Source organism: Squalius cephalus (assembly GCF_949319135.1).
Source record: "Squalius cephalus genome assembly, chromosome: 17".
Taxonomy (NCBI): domain Eukaryota; kingdom Metazoa; phylum Chordata; class Actinopteri; order Cypriniformes; family Leuciscidae; genus Squalius; species Squalius cephalus.
This window is the reverse complement of record NC_137138.1, coordinates 25,164,108-25,184,192: the sequence shown is the minus strand read 5'-3', so window position 1 is coordinate 25,184,192 and position 20,085 is coordinate 25,164,108. Positions and strand designations below refer to the sequence as shown.

Sequence of the window (20,085 nt, the reverse complement as noted above, 5' to 3'; positions counted from 1 at the left end):
AATGTTATAAATAAATGTATACATTTATAAAAGATCTGTACTACTGATCTTTGGTATGGTCAAGTACTGGTGGTACCACTTATTTTAGCAGTAATAAGTCTCACAGTAAAAAAAAAAACACCAATACATGGCATTTAACTATGATAAAAACTGTTTCAAGGGCATAAAACTTACACATAAAGGGTAAATATATAATAAGAAGTGCAAAATATCATTATAAGTATTAAAAACTGTTATAAAGGTCATACAACTGACCAAAACCACACATATTTCAATATCTATGGCAATATAAAATGTCTATAAATGTGTTACGTTTCCCACTGGATCACTTTATAATGTTATTCAAACCTGTGATAACATCCAATGCACTAGTAAATACTATTGTCCTACGTTATAATCATAGACTGTGGTTATAATGCATTATTTGTAGAAAAAATACCCTAGTTCGGCTTTTCTATACGCATAGGGCGTATGTCTAAATATGGACATTCTCTAATCTTACCTGAACAGGGCGTATGATCAAATATGGTCTCACCATTTTTCATGCCACAAATGTCAATACTTTCAAGAAATCTATGCAAACAACACCTATCTCAACATGTTGCACAACTATTCAACCATAGAATGTGTGAGTTTCATCAACTCACAATTTTTTGTTTTGAAGTTATTAGCGCTGATGTGGGAGTAGGTAGTAGCGCATAACCTCACTTTCCAATATCCGGAACGACACTGAAGTTTGAAATGCTCCGCGCAACTTCTGATTGGTCAGATGCCATCATGTGACTATCAGTGACGTAGCCTGATCTTCGCTGATTGGCTAGGAGAAATCTATGCGCTCATATGACAACGCAAACAGGCAGGGGAGACTCAGTTTGAATGCGCGATTCAGTTACCAAATATGGTTCCTCGCCCGATAAAGGGTTAATATTTTTGGTCCGTTTTTCCAAAAGAGAAAAACTGTCAATTTTGCACTGTGTTACAGCAACACTAATTTCTTAATTATCTGTCGTTACGGTACATCCCACCATAAAAATAAAAAACATCCTAATATAAGGTGTTTGTCTTATTGTCTTCTGCAGAAATCGACATTACGTGCTGGGATACAGACCCCGTGATGGAAGATGATGATTAGGAGCGACCGAGGGAAACCGAGGCGACGCCTCGACGAAAACTGATTTTACAACAGTTACTGAAGTCTTGCATCAAAATGTTTTAGAGAAAAAAACAACAACAATGTTAGCCACAGAAGAAAAGGACTCGGGTTATTGTTAAAGATGCCAGTGGGTATGAGCGCTTTCGGTTCGTGTATGTGTGTGAGAGTGTGTTTATTATTTATTTCGATCTCTTTTTTTTTTCTTTTTGCTATGCAGAGTATAGCACAGTGCGTCTCTAGCGCTCACCTGTGTTGTATGGATCCCTGTGCCTAACAGGTGTGTGTAGTAGCAGATTAGATTCCGTTTTAGTTTCTATCTCCTTAATCAACGCCGAGCTTTAGGTCTGCTCAGCGCTTCAATCAAATTCCCCACAATCCTAGTTGCTTAGTTGAATCACATGTGTTTGAGTGTTATGCCCACAGGGGTCTTTGCTTTTATGACTCAGTCGGTCAGGGACGCTCGAACCCTCACCCCTCGTCCAAGCAAAGGCATGTCAGAACTCGATTTTAGCTTCAGTTGAGTCAGTCGTATTTAGCAAACGGAAAATGAAGGGGGTTTATATGTGATTATGAAACAATTTTGTGTTGTGCCAATTATTTTGAGTATGACGTGTCGGTGTAACGGCCTTTTAGGACTTTAGCGCCAGGTGGCATATGTATATTTTGACTACATATGAGACAATGTGTATAAACAATGGCTGAAACTGACGTTTGTTTTTTTATGAACAACTGCAATAGAGCTTTGATTTGTTGAGAAACCTTAGGCAATAACAATTGTAGTGAACTCTTTTGGGAATTGTTTTAGTTAAATATGCGGTAGTGTGTGCACATATACTGTATGCGTGTACATCTAGTTTAAAGATAAAGTGAGAAGAGAGTCCCTTGACTCCCTTATTATTGGAGAGGTTCAGGCCGGAAAGATATTCTACATAAGTACGCAACCGTCGGCGCCAATGCAAGCTCGCAGTCCCAGATGTTAGCATGCGGCCTTACTGTGGCGTTAACAGACCTCAGTACTTAAAAGGATAGTTCAGACAAAAACTCGACCTTGTGTCGCTTCAAATCTGTGTGACTTTTTCTTCTGTGGAGCATAAAAGAAGATATTTTGAGAAATCTCAGTGTTTTATGTCCAAACAGTGGAACAAGCTGTTTGGTTACCAACATTCTTCAAAATATACAGAGCCCCTAAGGGGACATGGTGGTGAAAACAAAATATATGATATGGGAGGAAAAATAATAAGTCAATGGTTTTGCGTGCACTCGCAAAACCTTTGCAAAATGTTTGCGTTCACTCGCAAAACACAGAGTTTCTCGGGGGAACGGAAACATTAGCGAGAGAACGCAAAAGCATTGACAAATAATTTTTTCTCCCATCTCATATTTTTTTTCTTCACCATGTCTTTGTAGGGTGTCCGTAAATAATACTATCTTTTGTGTTTGTTTTACTGAAGAAATAAAGTCATACATGCAACTACGACATGCAGATGTCGTAAATGATAGAATTTTAATTTTTGGGTGAACTATCCCTTTAAGAAGCCAAAATAATTCCCTTTACATTGCTATTATCCAAGTAAACATTCTTACCAGGATTCAGTGTCTTACAGAGGATGATTTATGCTGATGTTGGCTATAGCGCCCCTTGAGGCTGAATTGCATTCTTCTAACACATTTTAGCGAATGAAACCGAAGCATTTGTGTTTGTGTACTTGCATAGAGTATGGCCTTGACCTTAATTTATCGTGGATGTGATTTGGAACCTTTTAGCTCTACGCTCCAAGGGAAGGAAACTCCTAATAATTACACACTTCAAACCCTGGTAACCCCCATTATTGAAATATAATATTAATTATTTTTTTTGCTTGTTAAAAATGCTTTATCCAGGACTTGTTACCCTTATGGACGTCTAGACATTTTTTTTAACCTAAAATGATTACAACCCAATCAAATTTGGATTTCGTAACTGACTTTTACACAAGGACTAGTGCAGGGACACATGGCCTTGCTCAAGGGCAGAATGGTGAGAGGTTATCTCACTAACTCAACACTGACTCAAACTGTAATCTTTGTTGTACCAGCCCACATCCTTAACTGCCAAGTTATCACCACCCACTGTCTTCCTCATACTTTTAGTCATTTTGAAAAGCCATATCACAACATCTTGGCTTTACATTACAAATCTTTTTTTTTTTTTTTTTTGAGTGGAAAGGCGAGCAATAAGACTAAACCAATAGTATTGTTCTGTAAATAGCTTTAATTTTGTTCTCATGTAAAATGTACTACAATAACTAACATGTATTGATTCACCACTCATGAAAAACGTGGGGTGGCGTACGTTTGGATTGGGTTTCTTGCATTTCTTTGGTGAGAGAGAAAACATGGTTTCTCAGTATGAAACCTAATAGGAAGTAACCCGCATCTTTAACAGTAACTTAGCCCCTTTTAAAACAACTTCCGTGTATTCCTGTTCACCCTCCAACCTCCTTAGTAGTGATTATTATTCTCTTTCTCCCTCAAACTACTAGGAGACTACTACTACTACCACCACTACTATTATTACTATTACTACTGCTGTTCTACTACAGTAATTTCTTCTTTGCCCCTGAAGCAAGGCTTAGCGACTCCTGAAAGTTCTTTTTTTAATTATTTTTTTCTATCTCTTCCTTTTTTTCCCGTCCGCTTCTCACACGCTGTTTTTGAAACAAGCACAAGATCTTTTGTGACATGCTATGTGCTTATGTATGTTAATAAAAGACTTTAAAATCCTTCAGAAAACTTGTGTACTTTCACGTTATTTCTGTCTGCAACCAACTGGACACAGAAATGTTTAAACAGTGTCCTATAACTTAAGACTTTGTACCTCCCTTAAACGCATACCTTGGGTCGTTAGTGACCCGGGACGTCATTCACTACCCTCCTCATCATTCATTTTTTAAGTTAGACATCAACCTTCAAAGTATTCCTTAATCAATTTATTATACACACACAATATAACAATAATAATAATAAAATAAAATAAAAATTACAAAAGAATGCCTGTTTTCCAATTCATTTTTTGTAAAAAAAGAAATTGTATAGGGTTGCTAACAACCCGTGGTGTGTAACAGTGTAAATATATTTTTTTGCACAACAATAATTGAATCTTTGATGACTGAATTAAGTGCAATTAACCTTTATTCCACAAGGTGGCAATGTCTGATACACAATGATGAAGTGACGTTTCACTCATAGTAACGCAGGCAGAAAACAAAAGAATAGAAAGTATCATCAGCAACTCTTGAAATGGCTTAGCGATTTACTTCAGTGTAAGTACTGAACGCAATCAGTGTCAATTTTAGTGTCACTGGTGGATCTGGTGAAGAAGCTGCGAGCGATCAGAATATTGATTTTGAAGACGGTGAAAACGATAGCTTTGAGAATATGGTTGGGATCGCGAATATGAGCCAGATGCTAAATGTACTGAGGAAAAGAGCTCTGACGAGGACAGTGATGATGGTATAAAACATCTGCTCTAACTGAACCTTTCCAAGCTCAAAAAGGTAACAAAATATGCCTTATTTTATTCTTCTGTAATAGTTACTCTAATATCAGGAGAGTTCTATACTATTGCGGCAGTTAGAGATCCATCCGTGTTAGAGATCCCGGATTGCTTAAGACCCAAATATGTAATAATGATTGGCGAAACATTCATGAATTTAAGGTTTAATCAAATATGTTAGGCATTCACTGGCCCTGTTTGTGTATCGTCTATATTTTCAGAAACAAACTGAAAATCCTCAAATGAACATTGAAATATATAGCAGCTGTGAATTAGTACAGCTCTGATTATTGTGTCCGCACACGCAAGCACACTTTGCATGCTACATGAACATTGCATGATACACTTTCACAGTTTGCCATTCACAGTTCAAGTGACAAGAAAGAAAATGTGCTATAGAAAATCTGGAGTGTAAATCTAGTGTGAAATAGGAACAAAATTGGGCCTAAATTGAGACTCTTGCCAGATCAAAAGAGATTTACTCAACATAAACCCTTTGGATTGATGCACCAGAGCCTCTTGATGACGGCTTTATTGAAAATGGCATAAACGGGTACATTTGGTACATAATATGTCTCGTATACTGTATGCTAATTTGCAGTCCACTTATCATAGTGGATGTGAGAAGGCTGTGTACCAGAGCAGTGACGGTACTGCTCACTTCATCTATGCAAACAGATTCACACGGCTCTGCTACGGTCGCATAGCAACACATTGCTGGCAGAGAGAAGGTAGTTTACATCTCCGTCTTTAGCTTCGGTTGGGATGTAACTGAATATATAAAACAGAGAGGGAAAAGCATATACAGTCATTTTAATACTCTCCCAAAAGAATAATCAAACCTTTCCCATTGATTAATTTGGGGGCTGTAGTTACGTTGAATGCCGTAACTTGCTGTAAGAGGGTGTTTTTGAAATGACATTAAGGTGCAGTAAATTTCATTGATTGTCTTTGTACAATTTTGTATTTTGGTCTGTGCAGAATATGGATATTTCCCCTGAATTGATCAATATTTGGCCATTTAAGGTTAGTTCTAGTTGTCATTTTTTCAGGACATTCTTATTTTTATTTATAAAAGAGAATATGGTGTACTTTTTGAGAAAGTATTTTTCCTCCTCAACCTTTTCAAAAGAATCCATTTGTGATCCCACCTTCATTCTGTCATTTATATAACAAGAAGCAGCGCTTGATTTCCAACATTTGACATGGGCATCATTTTATCTTTGTAGGGATAAGAAGTAATAAATATTATATTCTTTATTTAATTGCATTATTTAATTTCTGCACAGGTTATAATGAAGGAGGGAACAATGCCTCATATACCAAGTCTTTATAATGTGGGTTGTGGGAAGTGCGTTTCCTTTATGCTTTTGTTATTTTCGGGTGCTCTAGTAATGGCTGCGCAATTAAAAAAAGATGAAGCAAAGACATCACTATGATGTAGTAAAAGCATTGTGTGCCCACTTACACTGTAATTGCTTTCTCACATTTCCAAAATAGAGCTTATTTTAATCAAATGTCATTTGAAAGCATCCAGCACATGCATGAAAGCAGTGTTATACGCTGGGAAACTAACAAAGACAGCCATTAAATGAATTTGAGGTAGAATCGTTTAAGGGCACGGAAACATACATAAGAGAAATGATGGCAGTAAAAGGGAAAAATATTTGAAATCAAGAATTTTCACAATGCAGCAATCACCACATTGATTACGAAAGAGTACAAACAGCCAAGCAAGAATGAATGCAGTTTGTTAAATAAATGCCGGAAATCCCACATGTGGCTGCAACAACAGCAGGAAGTACCGTGGGCAACATGGTGATGCTTGAAAATGTTGACAGATCCCATTCGCAGGTCATTACAAACAAGGTGCTATCATCAATCTGAGGAGCACTTCAGGAGGATGGATTTAATATATATATATATATATATTTTTTAAATCATTGTTCATACAGAGATTCAGAATCTGTAAAAAAAGAGAATATTACTGCTGACATGACATTAAAGGCAGTTTCTCAGTGTACCCGCATGGTAATGTATTAAAAGCTGTGAGACAACTTTCTCCAATGGAAACAACAGACATCTTTCCAAAAATTGAAACTCCTCAGGCAACAACTTACTTTGGAGGAACAATTTGAGAATACTTTGAAGCTTTTCCACCCCCAAAGTTCAGACTCCTTCCCGAGAAAGGAACTGGCACAGAATCCAGAAAGAGATGCCAGGTATTGTTTTCCAGTTTATGAAACAACATTTTGTACAGCTGAGCAGCATTGTGTAGCTACAATACGGAGCATCCGCTGTTATTTCGCTATGTCGCACATCTGTGTTTTACCCTGTTTCACAAAGTCAGGGTTTGAAACGTCATTTGTATTATGTCAGTGAGCCGCAGATGAGAGAGGACGTGAGGGGCGAGGTGTTGGTGGGCTACAGACAGCTCCTGGGAGCCATGGCAACAGCATTCACATAATAGCTGCTGCTCTGCATCAGCCGAAGATGCCACGGAGAGCAAAGAGGACGAGAGAGAGAAGCGAGTGTGATGGATCTGCAAATGAACCCCTGAACAAAGCTGATTCAACCGATTCTGCCCCCAAAAGACAGCAATCGAAACGCCTCTGGCAGTTCTTCAGACCACATATGACTCAGCATTGCGAGGTCTATTTTTGTGGGCTCATACCGCTGTGCTTCGACCCAAAAGGGGAAAGGCGGTGGGCAAACCATAGTGTTGATCCAGACTGCGGAGTCCCCGCAAGCCCAAGTCTGTGTGAGTCCGGCCCTCACGAGGCATGGTGGTGATGGCAGAGGCCTGGGGCTCGACTGGCAGGTTGTTGTGGTTGAGGTCCATGGTGGACAGGAGGTGCCCCAGCGAGTCCCAGCGTCTGGCCGAAGGTAGGCGTATGAGGGACGAGTACCCACGTTCGGGAAACACGGTCACGGGGGCCATCTTGCTGGTCTCAGACTCTTGGTGCTCCCTGGAGGACCTGGTTGTAGGTTTGGTGTAAGTTCCTCCCCTGGGGTCCGACAGAACTTCACTGTAAGGGGGCGGTGGGTCCTCCATCAATACGGCCTCTTCGTAGCATGGAGGTTTTCCAAAGACATCTGTGTCTGCTGAGAAAAGCCAAATGGTTCAACAGGGAACAGAAAGAACACTGCAAGCTGCACCAAACATGCTAGGTTTTAGTTGCTTATAATCACTGTTGCTTCATGACCCCAAGATATTGTGGGCCTGAAGTCAGCCCAGACATCATTAAACATACATTTTGCACTAAGTTATCATATGATATTAAACAACATAAATGAGGGCTTGGTATATTTTATCAGGGGAGGGTAGAAGAACTGAAGCTTTTATCATTTCCTTCAACGTCACCTCTCACTCTTAGATGAAAGCTAGGATAGATTTTCTTTTGTGAAAAGAAGTTATAACCAGCATATTGAGGTCAGAGATAAGACTGTTTGCTGTTTGACTAGGCAGTGTTTTCCCTCTATCATTTGTGCTTTTACTAGAATGGAAGATGAAAGCTAACCGGAAAAAGTCATAGAGGCTCATAGAGGCTGCTCTTCTTAGTTATCAAGTGTTCTGATATAGGATTGCAGCAAATTGAGGCAGTGCTTCTTAAACTGCACTTTTAACCCAAATTGTTGAGAAAAACAATTTTGTTTCATTTTCTCAAGACAATGTGAGTGGTGCATGCCCATCCAAGGAGTGGTTGCAAGGGGATTGCTAGGGTGTTCTGGGTGGCTGTAAAAGTCTAAAAGTTGGAGTACATTACATGATTTTTGCCCCTATTTGCAGTCTCAAGTCAGAGCCAGTCGGCATATTTTTGTATGTTAAAGTTAAAAGATTTCGCAGAAAATCACGTAGTATGATGGACATGGACTGGCTCTTTGTAGTGAATGCCGCTCCATCTGAAAGCAGGTGATGGCGATTTACTACTAATCAAAGAACCGACTTTACTGACGAGATGCGCCTAACAATGTCATGCGATATATCGCCCAGCCCTACTATGTTATGTATTTACTAAAGAAATAGTTGTGTTTGTCTTGGCAAGCACCATTAAATAGTTCATATGGTAGGTCAATTCCAGACACCCTATAGTTTCAGGTCTGCTCACAACATCATTTAAAACTGTATTTTTCTTCAATTCATCTAGCAGAATTTAGTATTGAACTGTAGAAGAGGTCAGTTATGAAGGGGTCAGGCACATGTCAATGATTATACACCCCCACCCCTCTTAACACTGTCCCTGCTGGTGAAGCTATTCAAGGACAGTGTTACGGCAGAGAAGTCATTTGATGGTGACTCTAGCTTGAAACTTATACTTCTCATTAAATACAGTGTTTGGGGAAGACTTTCCCCAAAGTTTACTTGATTAAAATCTTTAAAAATAAAATAAAATTCAAAGACCATTTTCTCATTTGGTGCTCAATGCGTCACAGGGGACATGATGAGTCTGTTGTTGTAAAGTGATACAAAGTCCCTTTAAAGAGCAGAATTCTTTCCGTCTCTTACTCTTTTATGAGCTGACTTATTACTCAGGCCCTGTTTCAATGTGTGGTCATCCATCCTGTGTGTTTGGCACAGGTTTAAAGGGACATTCTTTGCCCATGGCTGGGGATCCACCATCTCTGGCAGCCAAAGCACATGATTATCCCGGCTCTAGCTGCTGCTAGCTCAGTGCTGTACTCGTCTGCCTACACAACACCCCCACAAGACTCACTGTTACCATGTCATACATGAAAGAATGCAGCTCGTGCTGCCAACACTGTGTGAGGAGTCAAGGTTTTCAGTTGTACAGCCCTTAGGAGATGGACAATCTTTGAAGGTTGGTAAAAAGTGTTAAAACACAACATGCTTAATGTATTAATAAAAGGTAATAAAGGAGTAGCGTCCTCTGCTTGGTTATTGGATTATGCAGATTGCTATTTGAAAGATGATACTTCTAATTGGAAATGGTAAGATCATCAAGACAATTACTGCCACTGTCTTGACAACCTCTGCTGAAAAATCCAGCATAATATTTTTCATCATTTCATGTCTGTTCAGGCTGATTTATGATGATATAGTGCTGGTCTAGCAGGTGGACCAGTATAATCATGCTGTTCTCAAGGAAAATGAAGCTGGTGTAGCCACCAGCATTCTGGCTTCCCATGCTGGTTTCAGCATGCAAAACATGCCTTGTGCAGGTGACCAGCAATGCTGTGTTTTTCAGCAGGGAAGTTTAAAAAGTTGTTTGGTTTGAAAGTTGTGAAGGTATTGTGTACTTTAAATGCTTCAAAGTCTAGCTTATATAGCATTAGTATTGAAGTGGATGTCTGTAGTAATTTTATAGGAAATGTCTGATTAGTAAGAGACAGAGCACTAAGTCAGGCTAAAGGACTGTGCTGAGTTTAGTGGATGTAGTTTAGAACCTCTAGGAGGAGTAAGAGTCAGAAAGGTGAAAGGTGTTTAACATACCTGTAACCTTGAAACATGTTAAAGTCAATAAACTTGCATAATATATTCTCACAGATTAATAACTAAGAGATATTAAACATTAGAAGGAAAGGGTGAAAAAAACTATTTGAAAATTGATCAAGGTCACAATAAATTATATGAAGTGGTATTTGCAACTAACCAGATAGCTGGAGAAGGACATTTTGAAACATTTCGTCATTTCAAATGTCTAGTACTCTTTTGATTTTGATTTTGCTAATATTCTGCTATGTTGTTAAAAGACTTGGTCTAAAAGTCTCAAATTTTGATTTCATTGGGATTTTTAAGTCATGGCTCTTTGTAAAGAAATGATTTTCTTCCAAAAATGTGGGTGGGTGGATGAATGTAGAAGCTTCTACATGCCTCCTCAATCAAAATAGTCCCCATAGCCTGATTGCAGACAAAACTGCATTGGATGATTGAGCTTGTTTGAACATCCTACCTTCAGAGACAGTCCAGTTTGCTTGAGGGAGAGTGTGTGTAACAGGCAGCTGTGGAGACATCATTTGAAGTGGAAGGCAGAACTGAGGGGGTTCTCTAGGAGGGTATCCTCCTCCGGTGCAGTCCAGAGGCTCCATCTCCAGCGCCCGCAGGCACTGTTCCCTCAGTCTCTCTTCACGCCGCTGCTTCAGCTTGCGCTGGGCGAAGCTGCAAAAGCAGCAAAGCATGACAATGAGAGCCCAGATCAGCCAGAAGCCGGCAAAGCATGCCAAAAATGTATAGGTCCCCTGCGACATCACCATGATGATCACCTTGATAAAGTTTGTGCCCTCCAGGATACAGTGGGAAGATTTAAAGTCTTAAGGAGACCTGCTGGTTAAGTCGTAGAGTTCACGCACCAAGTCTCAAAGCACACGAACAGACCATAGCTATCATATTTCTATGAATCCTGTTGTTTAAAACTATTACGAGTCTATCCAAGTGTTTGCTGAGCTCATTTTTTTCAAAGTTAACCGACGGAAAGGTTTCCCACTGACCGGAGGTCAAAGAAAGTGACCTGATTTCACTTGTAGCACATTCCACGAAAACGCAAGATGTCCGAAATACTGCAAAAGAGAAACTGTAGGGGCACGTTCCGAAGGTCCTCCAGGGGCCCTTTCCCAAGAAGAAATGAATATCTGCAGATGCTCTTTTCCTGACAGCTGGTGCAATGAGGGAATGCTAACGTCTCACAGTGCCTGGGTCTCCTCCTGTGTTGTGATCCTCCGCTGAGCAGATCAGGGCTCTTTAGATCTCCAGAGGACACCAGCAGTCACGCTGCTCAACAAAGGGAAAGAACATAGAAGGGGGCAACCGTCATAAGTTATGAACTTGTCATATTTTCAAAACACAGACCCTTAATATTTCACACACAATGGCCCATTTCTTAATTAACCTCAGCTGTTCAAGCACAACTCACACAATGACTTTAGGGGGTAAGTATCAATTTCATACATTGAGAGAGTGGCAGTACACATAGTTTTCCAGAAAGATTGTAAAGAAATGGTGTCAACAGAGTAAGTTTTCATTCACTAATGTATTTTGAACATTAATGATGGCTTTCAACATGGCACCCCTTCAGCTGTTAATGACAGCTCTCGACTGCCGACAAATAAAAATGCCATTTTAAAACTGAGATTGAGAGAACTTATGTAACCAGTTCTGAGATGATCTAGTAAAAGCTTTATTTCCTACACACATTCAATCACATCTCTATCCGAGATCTTGCTGACCTTGAGGAAGCAGAATAATTCTTTGTCCTGCGTGTCATTATCACTGATGGAATCTGATGTTCCCATCTGAATGTGGTCATCCATTTCTGATTGCTTATACACACTGCCTTAAAAAAACGAATTCAGCAATGTCATCTTTTGGAGGACATGACCTATAGATTACCTGAGGAACTACCAGAGCTGCTTTACACTGGGGACAATTCCATTCTAATATTGGTCAATAAATAATGGTTCCCCCAATTCTGATCAAGTGGTTACATTCGGTTTTGTTTAACATACATTGATAGTCATTCAGTTTATAGGAATGGTCAGAGAACACTGGCTCTCATTATATGAATGAGAAGGAAGCTGTCATCACCTCTTACTTAACTGAGGAAGAAATATGACTTTGCTGATGCCCCCTATTAACAAACTGCCATTGATATAAAGCATATTATTGCATGTTTCATAAAAATAAAAAATAAAAATCTGTTATCACATAACTAAGAAACGTTTTTACAAATATAATAAGGTCTGTGTTGTTTTTCTATAATTACAACACAGTTTTCAGTGTTTGGTAAGATATAATATGTCCATGTCCAATCATCACAATAAATGAATAAAGCCATAAATAAACAATCGTTTAATATAGCAGTGATGATATGCAGCCTCTCAGGTGGGTGATATTTGTGGAGAAATGTGCGCAATTGGTAATGACAGATGAACACCACATTTTATATTACAAAGAGAGTAAACTACAACATGCAAGGACTTGAAAATCTTCACTTGTGAACGCCTGTATCACTAGACAGCTTTTATTAGGCGTATAGCCTACTACATTTTTATACTACCTTTAACCACCTATGTGTGTTCGTAATTTTCAAATAGAAACAAATATGCTGCTTTAAGCTCGTAGGCTACTTACATGATAAGCGTCTTCCAGTCACGATGTTTCAGACGCGCGACACCGTTTCAATGGTCGGGACGTGACTCAATCCATTTAAAGTTGCGGTAGTTGTCAGCGGCACATAATGTTAATAGCAGACTTGTAGTTAGATGCGTGTGTTTTTTAGTGTCTTCACTAATGTTTACCTGGATAAACAGAAAGCGTTTGGTGTTCCGCCTCATTCCTTGGTCGTGATGCGCGCGATTGTTAATGGACACCTGTAATTGACGCGCGCGCGTCATGAAACACCCACAATGGCACTCCGCGCGAGATGCGCTGCTGCTTTCACGAGGACTCTCTATATCAAATTGAGAATAACGGTTCTCTAAACAATCTGACATGCTCGCTCCTCCTTTTTAACTGTTTGTAGAACAAAGTGACTGAAGTGGCACGGTTTTGTCTGAATGGGATTATTTGTTGTGTCTGTATCGGTCATGTTTATGATGTGGTTGTGATTGTTTGGTTAAATGAAATCTAAACGTCAGTACTTCAGTAATGATAAGAATAATCTCTTCGGTTTGTTTCACAAATGCTTCTCACTGGATGGAAAGGTCCGTTGATTTGACTATTAAAGATGCACTCAATTATTTTACACATACAAAAAAGTTTCACATAAAGAAACTGAGAAATACAATTAAAATGATGTACACTCACATAAAATGAAGACTCACTCAAGACACGAAGAATCAGTCGATTAAGAATGTACATGTATGCGGACCAAGTGTCGAGTATAGGGGTGGCTATAGGCTTATTCCCTCTTGTGCTGATTGGTTGGATTATGTGAACATGTTGCTTCTGAACTTTGTTAAATAAATTTCATAACAAACATGCTTAAGAATCCACTGCAAGTAATGTTCTAAGAACATATTGCATAACAGAACATACTCAAGGACATTCTGTATTGGAGAGAACATGGTCGAGAACATTTTGATTAAAAAAAAAAACATGCTCAAGAACATTTTGTGTAGAGTGCAACAGTGGCCTTGGTTCCATAAGAAGGCTATTTTTCACATTGGGATTTTAAGTTATAAGCCATGGACCAAACCAACCAGCTCAGAGGTGAATAACAATATTACAAACTTTTATTAGAAATAATGTCATTCACAGTGCATTATGGGAGTGGGCAGTCACTGTATAGAGCTCATTTGGCATGATTATGAGTCTGTAGGATGTATACAGTAGTTCTTCACCAGGAATTGCACTGTTTTTTGTTTTGCACTGTAACATGATTTTTAAAATCCGCCTGTGGGGAAATCAAGCTTTTAATGTTGTTTATATGTCTAAGTGGTGTTTTTAATATGCTTTAAGACAAATGTGCAAATTCATACTGTAAGTCAACACCATTGCTGAGTATTTTTTCTCCTTAAAACTGCAGTGAACCAAAGACAGCCTCAAAAACTCGGTTTGAAATCGCTGGTGTTTCTGACGTCACAAACTACCTTGTAACCAATCAGATCAATGTGTGATCGTCAACGAGTGGATCTCTGAGCTGGTGTCAAGTCAAGTCAAGTCATCTTCATTTATATAGCGCTTTTAACAATGTAGATTGTTTCAAAGCAGCTTTACAGAGATAAACGTATAATTTAAGGTAACAGAGATTGTTTTGGCTTTATAGCGGTTCTTTAATAAAGTTATTTTCCCGCTAAAGTTAGTTTTGATTGATTCGCTTCCGTCGCAACAATCATTTGTTATTAAATTAGGGGCCGCCAAGACGACACCATTCTCTCTACACAGACTTTAAACGCGAACCTGTGAGAAACGCTGATGGCGGTCACATGCGCATTAAGAACTGGTTCTATAGTTAAGTGCGTTTGAATATATGTGCGCAGGTTTGGAATTCCCTACAAATCAAGCCTAAACAAAGTACTGGTGTTTCCTTATAATTTTTGATACAGAATTTTATTTTATTTTATCAATTCGGGGTAGACACGCGAATTGAGTTTCCCGACGACGCTTTATCTGTAGAGTGGTAAAGGGATCCTCCATAGGGAGAGACTAGGGAGAGAGGTGTGAGTGAGTGGAGGCGGGGCTCATTCGCATATTCATAGAACCGCATATACTAAATAAGGCAAGGGTGTAGAGTTACATTCAAGCTATTTTAAGGCATGAATAATTTTTGTCAAGGAAAAAAAACTTTTAAATATGTCATTTTGAAGATCAAAGGTGAGTTTTAAGGGATACAATTATTGACTACAGGGGGACTTTACCTTTAAACATTACCTTGGACTGATCAATTCAACAGAAGTATAGCTATATACAGTAGCTGATATATACCACATCTTATGGTATATCTCTCTTTACAGACTTATAAGTTAAAAATCAATTGCCCTTTGGAGAAATGAATGAAATTTTTACTTCTAGAACCCAACAGTGGCACTTTAGGAAACATGCGCAAGAGCACTTAGCACTGAAGACTGTTTTCAAGGACATAGTGCATTTAACAGAACATCCTCAGGAGCTTTTTTCCATAGAAGACGTCAAGAATACTTGAACAGATTTTCGGTAACACTTTAGAATACTGTTCCTTCATTAATGAATAATTACACAGGAACAAACGAATAATGCATTATTAACATTCTAGTAACTACTATTAACTAACAAGAAACTCTGATTAACAAATTAGTAAGTAATAGCGTTCAGTCGAATGTGGTAGTTCATTATTAGCTAATCAAGAACTACTATTTTTTTCATACCTCCCAGAGAACTACTATCTACAGGTTCATAATTAACATGAATAATGCATAATTTACAATAAAAGGTAATGGTAACCCACTAGTAATGACTCAAGTATTACTACATCATTCTAAAGGAACTACTAATTATTTGGATCAGTATTCTAAAGTGAAAAACATGATAACTACCTAATATTGACTGAAGTCATGGGAAGCTTTTGAGATTTTTGTAAGATTTTGTATAGTAATTCCTTTCAATGGATTTGGTAATACTTTAGTCATTACTAGTGTGTTCCCATGATCTTCACTTTAGAATACTGATCCAAATTATTAGTAGTTCCTTTAGAAAGATGTAGTAACACTTGAGTCATTACTATCCAAAACCTTACAAAAGCCTTAAAAGCTTACAGTGACTTCAGTCAATATTAGGTTGTTATCATGTTTTTCACTTTAGAATACTGATCCAAATTATTAGTAGTTCCTTTAGAAAGATGTAGTAACACTTGAGTCATTACTATCCAAAACCTTACAAAAGCCTTAAAACGTACAATGACTTTAGTCAATATTAGGTATTTATCATGTTTTTCACTTTAGAATACTGATCCAAATTATTAGTAGTTCCTTTAGAAGGATGTAGTAACACTTGATTAATTACTAATGAGTTACCATTACCTTATTATATATTATGCATTATTAATATTAATTATGAACCTGTATATAGTAGTTCTTAGTAGTCTTCAGTGAAGTATGAAAAATAGTAGTTACTGATTAGCTAATAATGAACTACCACATTCGACTGAACGCTATTACTTACTAATTCGTTAATCAGAGTTTCTTGTTAGTTAATAGTAGTTACTACAATGTTAATAGTGCATTACTCATTTGTTCCTGTGTAGTTATTCATTAATGAAGGAACAGTATTCTAAAGTGTTACCAGATTTTCTATAGAACATAATGTAAGAATTTTGCATAAGACAGACCCTCTCTTGTGGAATGTATTTATTAAGTGTTGGCTATTCTTCAGGATAGCAGGATGGAACTGATTTGTACTACCTCCTCTTTTAATCTGTGCTACAGTGTTGGACATAAGGGAAAAGAGCATTGCTATGACAACTTGCATGAACACTGCGCCATGCAGCTTCACAGTGACTATAAAGTCATTGCCTATATCTGAGGTTGCCATATTGCTTACCATTATAATTATGCAGTGCTTCACCATACATTGTAGCCGTGGACTTCCACTCTTCATCATAGACAAGTTAATAGGATAGAACAGACAATAGCATATGCCATTTTTAGCATGCACAAAAATGCTATTTGATTGGCAGTAATGCTTGTGTTCATTTTAGACGTAGTCTCTCCACACACTCATCATAGACACCATCAATGCCTGTGTTCATTTTTGAAAGCCCTGGGCAAAACCACCTTGAAGTATTCTTTGTTTTCATACTGAACAACATTCTCTTCTCCTTGCTGGCCCTGTGGATGAATAAAACACATCAGAGAGTCTGCTTTTGCCTTTTATTTCCCAGGAAAGAATGGACACATTATATTGAAATTGATGAATACCATATCTGTCTGTCTGTCTGTCTATCTATCTATCTATCTATCTATCTATCTATCTATCTATCTATCTATCTATCTATCTATCTATCTATCTATCTATCTATCTATCTATCTATCTATCTATCTATCTATCACATACACATTCTGTTTAAGGCAGTTCAGAGATATTAACTTTGATCTATTTATGATACCATTCAGTTCATTTTGAGAGCAGAAACATGGGAACATTTTTCCACTTCATTTCCATAACTCCACAATCTGTCCCATACATTTCTTCACCTTACCAGCATTACTCTGTCCTTTGGTGCTTCCCTTGTGTTAAAGCTGCAGTATTTTCTGTGAGTCATTGGGTGTGTTCCATTCAACCGTAAGTGCCCTGAGAAGTTTACTACAAAAGTCACTGCACATCACTCCATTACTCCAAGAAATTTGAAAATGATTGGTGAAAATGATTTTTGAGGCTCCAGCATTTTTTTTTTAGTTTAATTAGTCACAGGTGTGGTTTGTACATGGTTGTTCTTATAAAGTATGAGAGATGTGACAGTCATAGTGCAACAGTCATGATTACCAGTAAATAAAAGATAAAAGACACATCCAAAATAACCAAATGTGTTTATTTTCATATTAAACATTGCAATAGACATTATCCCTTTTTTCAATTATGACAACTCTCAGCAGTTTTGCCATGTAAATTAATATGACAGTGTTAATGTATTTGATCTTGGCAGACTGCCTGGTCTACACTAAAAAAATCTACCAAAACTAAAACTTGTAACACACCAGTTTCAAACCAAAAATGTATATTTTAGATTTCAGATTTCTAGAATTCCTATCATTTTTCTTTTACTATATAAGGTAGCAACACTAAACACTTTCAAAGTTAAAAATATTCCATACCAATTGAGTGCATTAAATACGGTTAATGGAAGCTCAAACATGCATGTTTGATGCATGAGAACCAATGAGGATTATTGTCATGCATCAAGAAAGCACATTTGAGGTCTAATTTACCATATTTGATGCACTCTATGTATTGACAAACTATTATGTATCAATAAACGGTAATGTTTAAACTAAATTAAAATTGGTTCTTCATCGTCTCTTCAGTGTCATAGTTATGTTCAGTTTGTTTTAGTTTTAATAGACATTCAGTTTGTTTTCATTAGTCACATGTCTTCCTTTGTTTGATTTTCCCGCCACTCCTTTATTACCATGGTCACGTCATTATGAGTCAGTACTCCTTTTCCTTTGTTTGTTGTCTGGTCACTCTTAGGCCCCGTTTACACATACATGGTTATTTTGAAAAACGGAGACATTTCCCTTACACGCAAACGGAGAATTCGCCTCTGAAAACGATTCTTTCTAAAAACTCTATTATGTCGAGGAGCAGAGACCATAGACAGTAAAAGAAATGGACACAGCGACCGCATTGGATTCAACAGAGAAAAGTGAAGTCAATTAGAAGCACTCACTTCCTGATGGCTGAGCGTACTGCGCAGACTCAAACTGAGCTTGACGACGTACAAGTGACGTGAGAAACCTGTCTGTCTTCTAGTAGCTGTGCCAAGAGAAATCTGAATCATTCCCTTCCGAAACTTGCAGAGACGGAGAGCGTGAGTAGGAGGTGTCCATGAGCTAGGAGCAGGAGCAACTTTTGCTAAGTATTCTGATTAATTATTTTGTCATTTTGCCTCCATGTCCCCCCGATTGCCCGCAAGCTTCTCCTCCAGTCTATATGGTAATCTCTCTACTGTGTGACAGAGAGTCGCGTGGTTATGACGCAATCGTTAGCCTATTTTTACAAAAACTTCTTCTACGGGGCCATAACGTAAGATACAAGGTAATGGAGCCTTTTATACATTTTCGTGTTTCTTTAGAAACAAAATAATGGACAAATTGAGTCTTTAAATGCCTCAGATGTAAAGTTATTCGCTGTCAAAGTGACGCCAAAATGAATGGGAGTCAATGGAATGCTAACAGCAGGTGATGGTCTGCTAATCAATGGTGGCGCCCGGGGAAGCTTCAGTTTTTTCTGAAAGATTACCCCCTTGGCAGAGACGAATGAATGCTGTTGTTGCTATTTTCAGGATTCTGATTGGCTAATGTGGGCTTGAGCTTCTCGTTACACTGCCACCTACAGATTTGGCATGCTCTTGACGGTATAAATACACAGGTTCGTGTAAACGAACTTTTCTGAAAACTGACAGATGTGCACAATGTTATTTTTGAAAACGGAGAGGGTGACATGTCCGTTTATGAAAATAGCCGGCCACGTGTAAACGTAGCCCAACATTAAGGGTCTGTTTAAACAATACCACTTTAACTTAAAAACGGAAAACTTTTTATGTTTTGGCCATTCATTTACACGACAACGGTGCCTGAAAATGCAAACTTTTAAAAAAAAGTCTCCATGTAAACACGATGACGTCACGTACATGCGTATTACGTGTTCAATACATAGTGTTTCATCGCCATCTAATCTGGCAGCAGAAAACGTTTTTAGTCGTTTACGTGGATCCGTGTGAATGGGGATCGTTTTGAAAATGGTGTCGTCTGTACGCGGAAAACTCGTGTTTTCCTTGTCATGTAACAGGGTTCTAATTCGTATATTGTACTCTATATGGTTGAATACATACCTATTCAGGAATGACTTAATTTGCATATTACATATTTTAACATAAAAAAGCTTAATGGAAAACCATTTTATACTGTCTTCTTGGGAGAGGAACCATTTGCCACATATTATTTACTCACCAAGGCTTTCAGCCAGGTCCAAGCCAATTTCCTGCATTATCCCTCAGAAGAAAGGCAATGTCATTCATTCTGAATGGGGTAAATGACTCAGGAAAAAATGACACAGTGATCTCGATGGAGGCAAAAGGTCACTCTTTTTGTGATTGGCTGACCTCCTTCTGCCTCTGTGGTGTGCCCTCAATGACAGGAATTGACCCACAGACGCTCTGTATGACGGATCACATGCCAGCAGACTACGAGTGTGACACAATCTGGCCTGCCTAGCAATACAGATACAATCAGTGACACATTGACTCAA

At 38.3% G+C, this 20,085-nt stretch overlaps 2 protein-coding genes across 13 annotated transcripts in view; one reads left to right on the top strand and one right to left on the bottom strand.

The window, feature by feature from the left end:
- Nucleotides 1-3,537, top strand: part of dbn1 (drebrin 1) — an 87,054-nt gene extending 83,517 nt beyond the window's left edge. For all 11 annotated transcript variants that reach the window (XM_079898317.1, XM_079898323.1, XM_079898319.1 and 8 more), the window contains one exon: nt 1,080-3,537. In XM_079898317.1, coding sequence (XP_079754443.1) covers nt 1,080-1,132 — 53 coding nt within the window. In that variant the 3' untranslated portion in view covers nt 1,133-3,537. The remainder of the gene's footprint in view (nt 1-1,079) is intronic.
- A 777-nt stretch (nt 3,538-4,314) lies between these two features.
- On the bottom strand, nt 4,315-13,142 carry prr7 (proline rich 7 (synaptic)). 2 transcript variants are annotated; one of them, XM_079898352.1, is made up of 3 exons: nt 12,775-13,142; nt 10,601-11,415; nt 4,315-7,790 (listed from the first exon to the last, which is right to left on the bottom strand). In XM_079898352.1, the coding sequence occupies exons 2-3, from the start codon at nt 10,899-10,901 to the stop codon at nt 7,357-7,359; spliced, it is 735 nt and encodes a 244-aa protein (XP_079754478.1). In that variant the 5' UTR covers nt 10,902-11,415; nt 12,775-13,142; the 3' UTR covers nt 4,315-7,356. The 2 variants fall into 2 exon arrangements, with proteins under 2 accessions (XP_079754478.1, XP_079754477.1); XM_079898351.1 differs by having other exon boundaries at nt 6,693-7,793.
- Nucleotides 13,143-20,085: the final 6,943 nt, after the last annotated feature.